Consider the following 15,271-nt stretch of genomic DNA (forward strand, 5'->3'; position numbering starts at 1 on the left):
AGTGGTGTACTTTGTGGATGTTTGTGAAATGGGGTACTGTTGTATAGCATAAACCAAAATACAAAATGCATAGACCTAAGCCAAATCTGAAGGCTACTTCCTACATTAAGGTCACGGGTTCTGCTTAAAAATACCCGGAACACTGAGCCCGACAATTCCCAGTCAACACCTGACACCTGGGCACTCCCACTTCACAGGAGTTCGACAGGTTTGGTCTTGACGTTATGCAAATCAACCAAAAGATTTGAGTACATTACGCAATACTGTAGTATTGGCAAACGTTTTTAAAGTTTTTACTGCCGATCAAATACACTTTTAATTATTCTGTAGACACGTGCTTCCTGGAAATGCTCGTGGTACATGAAAAATAGCTGCGGTGTTGGGAGCTCCTTTCCAGAAACACAAGCAGGTCCAACAACATTCAGGAAGCCAACTACACCACCCGCAGCTTTTAAAACCCTCATTCTCAACCTCACGGTCACGCTGTGACAACGGAACAAAAACACATTAATCAAGTCAAACGACATGCTGATCATAGTGGACATAGTGGCGTGCCCTCTGCACAGTTCCTCACTTCTTGTTTCGCTTTTGATAAGCTTGTATCACCGAAGCCTGGCTCTGATTGGGCAAGAGGTGAAAAAGGAAGTAACGAGCGTCGAGTTATTTTCCTGCATATAAAACCATAGAAAAAGCGAGGTACGGGACACGAAGGGGCACTTTTTTTTTTATTTTTAAAATTGTTCAGGTGAAAGAAATGCCCTCCTTTGGTTATTTTATGGCAAGTGGAAGGCAGAGATAGATAAGTTTCACTTTGCCGATGGATTAATATGACAGGTCACTCGTTCTTCCTGCTCGGCTCGACTCCAGGAGAAAAAACAAATCAATAAGCTGGACTTAAGAGTAATGAGCCGCGAGGGTGCAGAAATGGACCATGCACGAGCGCCGGAAACACAGGAAAGCAAGGTAACTAAATGAATACATAAATACAGTGACGGGCACGCATTTAACGCTTAGCTTTGTTGGATGTACACAGTGATGAAGCGTTTAAGGTTGTGGGCCTGCCTTTCCTCTTTAAAGTAATATCAAACACGGTGGTTAATGGCTCTGTCAGGCCAGGACGTCAACAACTCTAATGGAGTATTGATAGTAAGTTTAGTGTAATAAGGATCACCAGAGGGCGCCAACGAGCTTCATACACATTAATTAATAAAGGTAGGGTGATTTCGTGATTAAACGCATTTGTAGAAATAGACTGCATTTGAAGTCGCAGACAGAATTCACATAAATGAAAGGTATTTTGTTATTTGGTACTGCTTTTAACATATAGTTTATAACATAATAGGACGAGATATTTATTTTAAATTAGTGTCATTGCACAATTGTTGGATTTTTTGCTTCGTAGTTGAAAGAAAAAAAAAAACTATATAATATTAATCTATTTATTTATTTATTTATTTATTAAATCATTTTGAGATCCCAGAAAATGTATTGATTTATTTTTAAACTATTTATTTATGTTTTTTAATCCAGTGTTTTCTCACAGGATTGTTTACCCAGTTCTTCATCTACAAAAATGGAATGATTTATGTACCTCGTTACTTTTTTATTGAACTACGAATGTTATCTTAGTGTCAGTAAACAAAATGAAAAGTTTTTAATCTTTAAAGTTGAATGTTAAAGAAGTTTAAATGTGAAAATATTTTAATCCATTTCCTATCAAAATGTTTCCTACCAGTTCTAATGATATCATCTTCTACCTCCGCAGGCTGACAAGAAGCTGACTGGCAGCTCTGCTTCTCCCACCGAGGTACAGCCCGTTGACTCAAAATGACCTTTTTACTTTAAACGATTCTGTAATTTTAGTATGTGTGAGGAATTATTTTACGTCTCAATACAGATTAAAAAGAGGCCAATCAGAAGAGTGAGAAGTCCATCTGCACCAAGAGCATGGCTATCCAGGTCTTACAAACCAAAGTTTGGAGGGCATGTCTACAAACCTCGGTGAGGCTCAAAATATACTTATTAAACTATTATATAATCTATAAAGTATATATTTGTAACTAATTCAACCTAATTTCATTTAAATGTCTTCCATAATGCAGTTTTCCAGGAGACCACCATTCATTTCACAAAACTGGTTTCCACAGTCAACACCATTACTACCTGAAGTATCAGGCTTACGTCCATCGCAAGGATTACCCTCCACCTAAACCTTGGTTGCTCGCAATGAAGGAAAAGGAAAAGGAGAAGCAGAAGCAGAGGGAGAAAGAGAGGCCGAAGGAGAAAGAGAGAGAAAAGCAGCATCACGAGCAGAGAGAGAGCGCTGAGAGAAGTTCACCTTCAAAACAAAACAGTAGGTTTATGTTTGTAGTAGAAAAAACCAAAGTCACACACATCTCATACATTATATATCACTACAAAACCAAATGTATGAATCTGTTTATAAAACAGCCCATAATAGGCCCATTCATTAGTTCATACAAGAGATTCACAAACAAATTTCCCAGTGATTCTAATGATCTTATTTTACCGTTACCTTTTTAGCATCAGTGAGTGCGCCATACATGACAAGGCTCTTCTGAAATGAAATTGTGTTTTCTACAAAGACATCTCAGTTGTTCACTCAGGCTGCCAGCTAACTAAAGTAGAAAGAAGATGTCAGCAAATAACAGGAAGGCTGAATATGTTGCAGAATGGCTTCTGTGTTTTATCTTCCACTGTCATAGACATTTTAGAAATGTTTAAACTTCATAGTTATTGTAAGTTTTCTTATTTTGCAGCAAATACATGAAGAAGCTGTCATTTACGGTTAATAATTTATGTTAATCACGTTAATTCTAAAAATAACAAAGTAATAATAAAATTGGTGTCGCAGTTGATAGAAAGAGAGGCCAACTGCTGTTGCCTTGCACCAAGAAGGTCCTGGGTCCAATTCCCCGCCTGGGGTCTTTCTGCATGGGGTCTGAATTTGAATTTCTCCCTGTGCATGCATGGGTTCTCTCTCTGGGTACTCCATCTTCTTCCCACAGTCCAAAAACATGACTGTCAGGTTAATTGGTTTCTCTAAATTCTCCTTAGTGAGTGAGTGTGAGTGTGTGCGTGTGCATGGTTGTTTATCCTGTCTGTGTCTGTGTTGCCCTGTGATGGACTGGCGACCTGTCCAGGGTGTACTCCGCCTCTCACCTGAAACATTTGCTGGAGATAGGCACCATATGCATATATATTTATAATATAGCTGAAATATATGTCCTATCATCAAATGCTATAATAAGACATATTATAGCAATTGCAATGTATTAAATTGTGGTACTCTTGGCCTGTTTTACAAACCATTATTTGGTGACTTGCATTGGATGAAAAAACATTGTTCACAAAAACAGGCCAATGTGACTAATTGCAGTATGATAGGATGCCACTAGATGGAAGTGTATTCAAGTTAAGGAACTTATCTTGTTTTCTTGAGCTCTTTGCGCAACAAACATTTGGAGGCAGTTGCATGTTGTATCTGCTGATAGGTAGGTAGAAACTCTAGTAGCAGCAAACCAGAGTTACATAAAGCTGATCCTGCTCTCAGTGTATGGATCATGTCATCACTGAGCTGTTTGCAGGCCAGCTTGTTTCCCCCCCTTTGAACAGTGTGGTGCTGCTTTTTTTTCCGAGACACATCTGTTAGATTCTTAACAATATCTTTGTGGTCTGTTAGTGGTAGGAGTTCACAATTTATCAGTAAAAAGGTGGTATGTTTCTATGGTTGTAACACTGAAAATCCACGTATCAGATTTTTGCTAGTATAAACTGGTGCTGAGTATCTTTATCTTCCCTTGCACACAGCCATTTTATTTGTGCGCATACTGCAGCACTGTGGAGGTGTGTGTTTGTGCATGTGTGAGTGTGGAGCAGGTTTTTTTTGTGTTCCTGAGTGATGGTGCGATGATGGTGACTCATCGCTGATTTGTGTGTATATGAGAGTGTGAAAGATGAAGAGAGGGAGAGATTTACCCGCAGAACATAATGAACCATAACAAAGCTACGGCTTTACATGGGAATACTGCATTCCAGCACTGCAAAGGCTGGCAGGTCATGTAAAAATCTGTATTGATCTCAGATCTGAACGGTGGAAAAAATTAACAAGAGGTGGAACATCGGTTCAATAAAAAAATACTTGTAAATATGCAAGGTGTTTTATCTTGTTTAGTGTGGTGAAATCTCTCGCTGTGCTGCTGAGCTGACCTTGTGGTTTGTATGTCTTCCAGCTTCTAGGCCTGTCTTACCAAGGTCCACTTCCAGCAGAGACAAGGACATACAGATCACTGTAAGTTCACAGGCAAAAAATATGCTCCATTTCTACACATTCACTTAAAAATTGATATTAAAACCTTTAGAGACCTATCTTTAATTATTGTCATTTTTTTTCTCTGCTAGATGTTTATCTAAATAATTTTTTTTTTTTTACCACAGTTGTTGATTTATTTGTTAGAACTTCCACTAATTTCATACTGATACAAAAACGGTAAATTAAAAGCATAAAAACTGAAGCGTAAAGAGTGAACATTAGAAGATCTGTGACTATGAATGTTTTCAGCAAACATTCTCGTAATGGATAGTTTTATCCTCTGGTCCTTGGAACAGTATCATGAAAAAACACTTCACAGGATGTTCAGTAAACTTTTAAGTACCGTAACCTTTATTATGTTCACTAAATTAAGTCTTTGTGGTAAAAACAGTTAAAAATTACAGCAGAAAAAGTTTCTTAAAAGTTACACAGAACTAAAAAGTAAGGCTTCGCAAAGAGTTTCATTTTGGAACTTACAGATCATCTTTAGAAACATTTAGAGACGAGTCCATAAAGCTTCTGTCAAGGTTAGTGAAAGTTTTTTATAACATAACCTTTAAAAAGTATTTGGTGGACATTCCCTAAAAGCAGAGGCGGCTGGTGGTGATATTTGAAGGGTGGGCTAATATGAAGTCTGTGTGTTACACCCCACAATGCAGATTCAAAAATGTGTTTATATATAAATATATATACATATATATGAGAGACCCATCCAAGTTGGAAAAATAAGGAGAAAACCTGCTACAGACAACCATAAAAAAGCAACCATGGAAACATACCAAAGACCAATTGCATAGAGCCTCTGCAGTTAATTCCCCTGCATTAATTCCCCAACACTGGACACAATCACACTGATAAAATGAAACAAGATACAATATGTTTTTAAATGAGGCCTACCTTATTTAAAGAGAAACTCACTCTAACGGCTTTTATGGGATGCAAAAAGGTGAAATAATCCACCTCATTTATGCTAATATTACTCACCATCGCTCCTTCTCGGTCTACGTCAAACCACGCCCACAGACACTCGAGCTCGAGGAAAGGCCATCCTGACTGGATGAATCCTGTGGCCATGGGCTGGCCCTGGGCTGACTAAAATTAGCCCCAATGTGCTGCAAACCGAGGGGGCGTGGCTAGACTCCTTTCAATCATTTTAAGCTGTGACAGACAGTGACTCTGAATGGGGCTGTCAGAAGTTAGCCCTTTGGAAAGACCCCTGGATTTTCCCCAAGCGGTTTGACACCAGGTTTGTTGAAAATTTAACAAAATGTGATACATTATTTATAAAATGTATTTATTTTTAGGTAGTTATTTTTAAGTAGTTTATTTTAACAACTTTATTGTAAACGTCAGGGAGGGCTTAGCCCTACTAGCCCACTTATACCAGCCATCCCTGCCTAATAGTTTCCACAAGATTCTTCTTTGTAATTTGGAACAACACCTAGAAACAACATTCACTGAAAGTTCTCCAAAGATTAGAAGACTTGTAAGTATTGAATGAATGTTCTCTAAAGATTTTACACCTTCAGAGAACATTCACTGATATCTCCCAGTAGAACATATCCTTAAAATTGATATTAAACTGTCAGTGAACATCCTTAAAAGTAATGTTACTGTTTCCTGCTGGCCATTAAATGTGGCACATTTTGCCAGTTTGATTACATGATTTTCATAAATATACTCACTCTTGGTTATAAAGTATTCTTAGGTTTATGCGTGTTAAGGGTTTTATCTTTATTTTGATTTTACTTTATCAGATCGGAAATATAAAAGAGATTCTTCCTTTTTTAACCAAGAAAATTGATTGGAGGTTAAACACCATGATCAGCAAATGTTAAAACTGAATATTTTGAAACAGTCATTAACTGATAAATATGATTGTTGATTGTTGTCATCATCATCAGCCTGCTCTGAGAAATTCCCTTTTCTTTAAGCTAAAATGTCTTTACATTTTGTAATTGTTAAATATTTATCCTTTGATATGGTTGTTAATTTATGCATCCATACAGCATTAACAGATTTTTATTTTTTGTTCTCCAGACAAGAGTGTAGATCACAGAGGGTTTTTTTTTTTAGCTTTAATTGAAGCGGCTCAGGTGGCTGAAATCAAAGGATTGCATGGTTATCTTTGCTGATGTGAGCACAGCGTGGAGCGCAGCTGCACGTGATAAACTGCAGCTGGTTGCTGCTGTAGTGAGGCTGAAATGATGAGAGCCAAGGCTTTTTTTAAACTACGAAAATATTTGATAATGTATATTTTTGAAGATATTGTTTCTCTTTTTCTAAAATGTCTCGTTTTAGAGAAAATGCACACGAGCAGGGATGGCTAACGGTCCCCTGGCGAAGAAGTCAATGAGATTGCTTTACTGGCAAATCAGGATTGGAATTATACACATAACATCTGACTGATTCAATTAAACATGCAGATCTTGAAAGGCATCTGTAATCAAGTGCTCATTGGTGTGGTGGTTAGAAGTCCTCAAATAATTAGATTTTTTTCTGTTTTCACAATCAAGATGTGACATTCTTACTAGGAAGATTTTAATGAGAAATTAAAATTTAGATGTAACAAATGCTACTTCTAGTTGGAGAATATGTTTCCTAGTTTTATATTTATTATTGTGATTTTCTTTTTTATTGCCTAGCTTTTTCTTTTTTTTTTTACTTACTGCATTGTGCTTATGTTTGCTCCTACATTTGTTACTGTTCATCTGGATTCATTTTGCCTGTTATTGATGCAGATGATTCAATCTGCTGTCACAGTTCATTTTGAATTACATTCTCAAACGTGGTTAAAATATAGAGCTTTGGTTTAAAAATAAGGTCTTTATCAAAGTTGCATTTAGAAATCCAGTGATGCACTGATTAGGCTTTTAATTGCTTTTGCAGATTTAAGTTAAATAAATATAACTCAGCTGATTACGGTTTTCTGGTCGATCGCCGATTACCCATCTAAAATGGGTCAGATTTTGACTGACAATGAAACGTAGCAAGAATATTTGCTGACTGCTTTATTGGTGCACCCCATTTTTCACAACGCTATAGTAGTTTAGAATCTAACATGAGACTAAGTAAACACAAGTCTATCTCGGTTTAGACTGAGATAGTGTCCCTGCAAATATATTAAAGAACATGCAGTTTGTTGGTAGAGTTGCACACTGGAAGAATGGGATTTAGTGTATTTACTTAACTTTAACTTAATTAAATATTAATATTATTTAAGAAATTGGATAATTTACTACATGTACATGCTGATCACTGACAAGAGCATCCCATTTTGATCAGTGGGTGATTTATTGGTTTATTTTTCATCATTTCACATTTTCCTCTTTTCTCTTGTACACCCAAGATAATCTTGTTCTCTTGAGTCTTTTCTGTTGCTATTCACAACAAATTAATAAGATCAAGATTCTGGATATTGAATTTGCATATTGCATTTCCTTTTATGGTCTGTAACTTTGTGAATATGAGTATATGTTGATAAATTAGTCTTGTAATTTTTGCATGAAGAACACAAATGAACTACTTTCTTGGTAAAAGAAATCTGCTTTGAAGCATCATGCTATCTCAACATTCATGAGGAGGCGTTTTATAAAGGTCTGCAATCAAAGCAGGCCTTTATGAATATGGTGTACAGTACTGGAACAAGATTCTCTGGACAGATGGATCCAAGATGAAACCTGGACCAGAACCATCTGAGACGAACAGTAAGGAGGACTGAAACGAGAGATTCCGATCCAAGGATATAGTACATCATCTGTTTAGCCTGGTGAAGACTGAGAAATGCTTGGGACTTGAAAGAGCTGACAGTGGAGTTAGATGATCTGTATTTACAGATGATTTATCTGTTAGGAAAAGCATCAGAATTTATTTTCAGCTCAGATTCAGGAATGTGGTGCAAAACTAAGAGGTTGGTTTACATCTCCCATCAAGCCCAATTTGGATAATTGTGCAGGTTTAAATGTAAAACAGAATCATATGTGGATATTGATGCTAGAACATCAATCTGCAGGTGGATCTTTTAGCGCATCCTGTCGAGGTGGCCTGTGTTCTCAGTTTTAATTTGATTTTTAGAGTGAGGCGAGATGCAAAACAGAAACAATAATCATCGATTTTGAATGAGAGGCACAGCAAAGAGGCTGAATGTCTGCAGTGTTTAGAGGAATTAGGAAAAGAGGAAGATGGAGGCTGGGGGAGAGTGTCTCATTGTTGAACCACCGTTAGCTGCCAATCAACTTTTAGTGACTGTACAGGATTTGTATCCAAATCATAAAAAAAAACAAAACAGTTTTTACAATTATTTTAGTTTATCCAATTAGTCTGGAATGCATAAAAATTGAGGCATTATGTAAAGCAAATATGTTTTCCTCAGTATTTCTGTCAGATACTACACTTAAGCTGATTGCCTAATTTAAAAATCCATTGCTCTCGTGCACAAAAGCATAATTACATAAATAATTGCAAAATATTACCTCCCTGTCTTAATACTGTCCTAAAAGTTATTTTATTGCCTCAAAGAACAAGTCAACAAATACATTTGTGTGTTATGAAGCTCTGTTCCTTTGTTGCCAATCTTTGCAACACTATTATAGCTATAAATGTTTAATTATTGTTTGTTATATATGTTTTTTTCTGTAATTGGGGGAGACAACTACCAACCTGATGCTTATTTGGAAGTTGAAAAAGTCAGTGTGACTCATTACACACTGGATTTGGCACACTGGATTACACTCATCTGGATTAACAGGTTGTTTGATTTACTTGAAAGTTATGGAAACATCCAGCTAACTTCACACCAATCTAAGACCACCTTGCAAAGGCGAGCGGCAAAATGTGCATTAATGCGTGTAGTTGAGGTTCTGGTTGTGTTAAAATATCAGAATTCCAGCTGCTAAAACCACAACCATACGCCCCAGCATAATGGCTAATTATCTCTGTACGTTTCTTGACAATCCCAATAAATACTACACTATACTGTATCACTTTGTTGCGTCTAAGCCTTGAAGAAATATTGGTTTCCCTGTGATGCATTACAACCAGAAAAATCTGCGTTTGTTAGGATTTTAAGATAAACATCAAAACAAAGTTGTTGAAAATGGTGAATTGAAAGAAAAGGGGAACATGATTTGATTTTGCAACAGATTGCTGTTGATTTTAGGTCTGGAGTTTGACTGGACGGTTCTCATATACGACTCTAAACTAAGATCTAAAATATTCCATGGTAGTTGAGTGAACCATGCCAGTCTCAAACCTTAAACAAATCTTCTTCCAGTGTACCCTGTTTTTAGCCAGGTCTTGGTAGGTTTGCAGTTGTTCTATTTTCAGAAGATGGACTGAATATGCTCCATGAGATATTCTGACCCTAGGGCATTCTCTTAAAGACTAACCTGCCCTAAACTTCTCCACAGTTTTACCTCAGACATGTCTGCATTGTTCCTTTATGTCCTGTGACATTGTTTATTCAGTAATGTTTTCTAACAATACTCTGAAACCTTCCCAGATGACCTGGATTTATATTGAGACTAAATTACACATAGATTGACTGCATTTAGGAATCAGATGACTTTTGAAGGTAACTGGCTGCACTGAATTTTAAGGTATCAAAGTACAGAGGGTAATGAAAATCTCAACAAAATACACAAATGTTTGTACTGAGACAAAATGCGTTAAGGGGTGTGAAAACCTTTGTAATTTACATTATGTCAGGTGAAACCTGCACTTTATTTTGCTGCAACGTTTCAGGATGCTCATTAGTACATCAATCATAAGCCGTGTTTACAGCACGATTTTGGCTAACAGTGAAATACCTAAAGCTTTGGTCCTGTTTGGCCTCTTTCTTTGCAGGTTTTTCAAAACGAGCGAAACCAAAGCAGAGAGAGAGATCACAGAGAGCGAAGCAGAGATGGGGAGCTCCCTTTAACTGCGAGCCAGACGGCAGCACGAGACAGAGCCATCCAACAGAAGAGGAGAGAAATAGATGAGGTGGGGGGAGAGTGTAATTACACAAACAATTCACCCACATGTCTTGGGAGAGGAATGGTTATAAAGTGATCGAGAAAGAGCAAAGATAAGAGAAGCGGGGATTAGAGGAAGAATGTCAGAGTGCAGATCTTAGGAAGCGCTGGGAGACATGAGACAGGCAACGAAAGATTTGTTTGCATTAGTATAAACATTAATTTTGTAGTGCCGAGCCCGAGGCAACAGAAGTGTCATTACTGGCTTTTTTTTTTTTTTTCTTTGCCAAGCCTGGCAACGAAGGCCTTGTTCACAGTTTAACATGACTGAGAGTGTTTTTCTTTCATGCTCTTTGTTTCCGAATCGATCAAATAGAAGCATGACAGGCTCACCTGTCTCACAAGAGACTCCGCACGTGCTTTAATGTTGCCTTCAATGTGACAGACATCACATGAGGCTGTGCTCATCAGCTCTCTGTTTATGTCAGAGACTGTACTTGTGTTTCCACCCACTTGATGGAGAAGATGCTTTGGCTCCTTTTTTTCATATCTCCATGGTTGCAGGGATATAGAAGCACTGCAGCGATAAAATGTGAGGCTGGCGATGGATGCTGATGCAAAAATGTCCACAATAGTTGCTGCAAAGACTATTCTTGTGAACAGTCTGCAGGATTATACTTTCAGTAATAATACATGAAGAAGAAAGTTTTTTTTGGCAAAATAATTTAATTAGTTTTTTTTCTCCTCTCTGTTTCTGTTTGTCCTCTAACACTGGTTCCTTTGCCCTAAAGCATTGAATATTTTTGCCTTTCAGGTTTACTACCAGGAGAGTGAAATGTTCGGCCTTGTAGCAAAGATGCTAATTGCAAAGGATCCATCCCTGGAGCGTCCCATCCAGTCGTCGCTGCAGGAGAACCTTCGGGACATTGGCAAACGCTGTGTGGATGCCATGGAGAAATTTATTGAGGACTATGACTCCAGGAAACTTTTGCACTAATCACACACCCAGATTTATGTGTCCTTTAGCAACAGAGATTCTCAGTGAGATTCACGTTTTTTGACATTTTGTCTGACGGAGTACATCTCTTTTAATTTTTGATTTTTTTTTTTTATGAGTAATGTTCTGACAGTTTCTTAAATGTTGCCTGATATATTTTAAACTGTTTATAGTCTAATTCTATTGGAAAATTAAGATTTAATGCTGACCATTTTAAAATAACTACACTGGTCATTTCGCTTGAAATTCATTAAAACTAGAGAACTGTGTTTTAACATCTGATGTAGTTTATTCTCACTTCTCTATTTTCATTATACTTTCATAGTTTCTGTGCAGCATTTAAACTGTTGCATAGGGTCAAATATTTTTAGAAACTTTGTAGGTCATATGTAAAAGAAGGCAAATGGGCCAAATGGTGACCAGCATACATGCAGCTCTTAGATAAGGTACAGTGCATCCGGGAAGTATTCACAACGCTTCACTTTACCACATTTTGCCATGTTACAGCCTTATTCCAAATTGCATTAAGTTATTCTCTTTCCTCAAAATTTCACACAGATTCCCCATTATGACAATGTAGAAAAAAGTTTCAGATTTATCTAAATTTTATAAAAATAGAAAACCAATTAATCACATTTACATAAGTAATCACATCTTTTACTTAAGGATTTGTTCATCCACATTTGGCAGCAATTACAGCATCAAGGTTTTTTTTAAAATATGATACCACAAGTTTAGTACACATATTTTTAGGCAGTTTAGCCCATGCTCTTCAGTACTTCATCCATCAGTTTGGATAGAAGCTGTCGGTGAAGCCATTTCCATTTCTTCCCAGAAAGGTTTAATCAGCTACAAGTCTGGACTCTGGCTTGGCCTCTGCAGAACATTCACAAAGTGGTTCTGAAGCCACTTTTTTGAGATCTTGGTCATGTGTTTATGGTCATTGTCCTGCTGAAAAATGTTACCCCAGCCTGAGATCAAGAACACACCACAGCAGGTTTTTATTCAGAATGTCCCTGTACATCTTTCCCTCTATCCTGACTAGCTTATCAGTTCTTGTTGCTGCAGAATATCCCCATACTATGATGCTGCCACTACCATGCTTCACTGAAGTGATGGTATTGATCGGGTGATGGGCTGTGCCTGGTTTCATCCTAACATAACGTCTGGCATTCATACCAAAGAGTTCAATCTTTGTGTTACCAAATTAATGTTGTGTTGGTGCTAAATCTAAAGTTTAGAAAAACAGACTCATCAGGAGTGGGTAGACCATATAATACTGAAGAAACTATGTATTCAAGTATATACATGGCAATGATCTTTTTTTCAAATTTCAATAGTATATTGGTGTTCGGTAGACACCTCTTAAATGACTTGGATCAGTATCGAGGACAAAGACATTGATTGGGACTTTCCTTCTTGTGAGCAGTTCAGTTCTATGGGATGAGTAGCTAAACATTAGGAAAAAATTAAATAAAACAAAACCACTTCAGGCTGGTAGACCTGCAGTACTCTGTTTGGAACAATCATAGACATTGCAGTTGCTTTCACTTGCTTTGACATTTCATGTCAAAATATCTGTTTCCATGCAAAGTGCTGATGATTTTTGTCACCCCATCACACTGAAGCACAAACAGAAACCTTGCTTTGAGCAAAATAGTACAGTACAACTCACGTTAAGAGTTTCCTGGTTAAAGTACAGTTTATTTTCAGTATGAGACAACAACAACAAAATTCACATGCAAGCCTCCCCATTTCTATGATATACAAATAATGATTCTTTTGTTACAAAATATATAAATATTTAAGACAATATGTACAAGACATTTACAGTACTTCATCTATTATTAAAGTGTATTACTATATATACATTTAGCAGGTATTTTTTGTAATATCATTATAATTATTGTTTGCATTAGTATTATTATTGTTAATATCATTATTATTAATACTACTATTTAATTATTCTTAACCATCTGTAAGTAAAACAAAGCATGTTGCAGAAAGGAAAACAGGACCATACCTGACGTTACTGTGCCTGAATGGGCAAGGAGCAGAGGCTGCCCGGCGCTCTGTCCTTGGTAAAGCATGGAGAGCTGGCTATGTAGAGCACAAGTTTCAATAGACTTTTATTTTTTTTTGTACAAGCTGATAACAGGGCTAGGAAGCCAACACTATATTCCAGCAGCATTTTGATTCCACAGAGGTAAACAATGACGTAGCTTGGAATCTAGCACATAGCTTTCACTATCCCAGCACAATTTCTTGTCGGTCCGTGTAGAAGACGTCGGCTGCTCAGGGCTCGGTTCTCTGAGCTTGCAGATCGCTGCAGCTTTACTTTCCGTTTCAGACTAAAGAAATTGTTCAGATTCTCTGTAACATGAATACACTCACAGACAGACACGCACGTACACCATGTTATATACCTTGACCACGGCATATTAAGCAGTCCAATTCATTAGTGCTTCCTGGTGCCATCGTTGAGTTGGTCTCAGTCACTGTAAACATTCTTGTTGTGTAAGCCAGCTGAGCTTCCTCTTATGATTAGATCATTCTGTGTAGGTGTACACAACCATAACCCAGTGTAGAGTTGTGTAAGCTCACAAGCCCAAAGAAATTGGCTTTTTTATCCCTCAAACCCTGCCAAACACAGAAACACACACACACCCTGAACACACTCTCAGCTGTCTTACTCTCACCTTCCCACTCATTCTGTTCCTCCTCTCAAGCACTTTCTTCTGTCTTCTTACCTTTCTAATTCCCTTCGCTCTTCTTCCCTTCCCTTCTCATTTCCTTGCTCTACATCTAGGAAATTATACAGTTTTTGCTCTTCCTCCTCTGGCGGCTGTGGAGCTGGCCATGAATCGGTCCATGCAGAGGCCCGTGATGGGCCCCGATCCCAGATGGGCTGTAGCGGTGGCGCAGCTCCTCATTGTTGATGTAGCAGAGCTGCACAGGCCGAGGGATTGGATCGCTCAGGTAATACCCCTCATCAGCTTCAGATTCAGAAGAAGAGGAGCAGCTGGAGCACCAGGGGTCAGCAGCCTCCATGTAGCCATCATTCCAGCATGGCCCACCCAGTCCCACTGGTTGCCAGCCAGCATTTTGCAGAGTAAGGTCAGAAGTGGTGCGTGGGCAAGGCCGGTGGGGCATCTGCCTGTGCCCGCTTGAGTCCACACCATACAACTCCCGAGCAGCTTGACCGGAGGGGAAGCGGTCGTAATCCTCTTGTACGCGACGATAGGGAAGCTCCACCATTTGAGTGGGGCGGTCTGCCACTAGGTGCAAGGCATTGTCAGAGCGCGAGCGGCGGGAGCGTTTGTGATGGCGACCACTGCGGTGGTGACCATTAGTCCCACGATGGTGTTTGTGGGGTCTCGGTTGTGGCTGCTGTTGCTGTGAAATTGACTCCTGGGCATTTATGCGGCGGCGTGGCATCCTGTCACTCATGGGAGCCATCCGCAGGTTCCCACTGCTGCCCATCAATCCAACACGACCTTTGCCATCACAGCCAATGTCTTGCGGGCCCTCCCAGTACTGAAGTGGGTACCCGACTCTCAGGGGAGTGTACATGTTGTTGTTATAAGGGCGAGAAGAGGACAGCGACTCTGTACTATGGAATTGGACTGAGGAGCTGAGGGTACCCATGTTGCTCTTCTCCGACACATTTACGCCTGAATCCTTACTCAGGTCAGGCATGGAGAACCTGGACAGATGCTCCTGGCGCTTAGTGGCCCCATCTAGAGAGTTACCTGTTGGGACAGGACATCAAACATCATATTTTTCAGTCACAATAGGAAGATACAGTACATTTCAATAACAAAGAGCAATATCAAAAGGTTCATTCATTTTTGAGCAAAAGTGAAATTCATATATCATATAGTGTCATTACATAGAGTGACAAAGATCAAGTATTTATTTCTGTCATTTTGATCAGATTATATATTTTTAGTTGCTTATAAAATTATTATATTACATAAGACTAAT

At 38.4% G+C, this 15,271-nt stretch overlaps 2 protein-coding genes across 2 annotated transcripts in view; one reads left to right on the top strand and one right to left on the bottom strand.

Annotated features, from left to right (window-relative positions):
* Positions 1-301: 301 nt before the first annotated feature.
* LOC114149423 (RNA-binding protein 25) lies at positions 302-11,559 on the top strand. The gene is made up of 7 exons (XM_028025271.1): positions 302-963; positions 1,766-1,807; positions 1,898-2,001; positions 2,103-2,353; positions 4,254-4,312; positions 10,178-10,315; positions 11,102-11,559. The coding sequence occupies exons 1-7, from the start codon at positions 904-906 to the stop codon at positions 11,282-11,284; spliced, it is 837 nt and encodes a 278-aa protein (XP_027881072.1). The 5' UTR covers positions 302-903; the 3' UTR covers positions 11,285-11,559.
* Positions 11,560-12,960: 1,401 nt separating this feature from the next.
* Positions 12,961-15,271, bottom strand: part of prickle2a (prickle homolog 2a) — a 50,122-nt gene continuing 47,811 nt past the window's right edge. The window contains exon 9 of the mRNA XM_028025181.1: positions 12,961-15,036. Within this exon, the coding sequence (XP_027880982.1) occupies positions 14,090-15,036 (947 nt within the window). The 3' untranslated portion in view covers positions 12,961-14,089. The remainder of the gene's footprint in view (positions 15,037-15,271) is intronic.

This window comes from Xiphophorus couchianus, chromosome 1 (assembly GCF_001444195.1).
Source record: "Xiphophorus couchianus chromosome 1, X_couchianus-1.0, whole genome shotgun sequence".
Lineage (NCBI taxonomy): Eukaryota > Metazoa > Chordata > Actinopteri > Cyprinodontiformes > Poeciliidae > Xiphophorus > Xiphophorus couchianus.

Excerpts from the sequence above, each read along its gene's own strand:
- LOC114149423 (XM_028025271.1), top strand. The coding sequence starts at position 904 with ATGAGCCGCGAGGGTGCAGAAATGGACCATGCACGAGCGCCGGAAACA. Across the intron at positions 2,002-2,102 it reads GGGCATGTCTACAAACCTCG|TTTTCCAGGAGACCACCATT; the intron begins GTGAGGCTCAAA and ends TCCATAATGCAG. Across the intron at positions 2,354-4,253 it reads TTCACCTTCAAAACAAAACA|CTTCTAGGCCTGTCTTACCA; the intron begins GTAGGTTTATGT and ends TATGTCTTCCAG.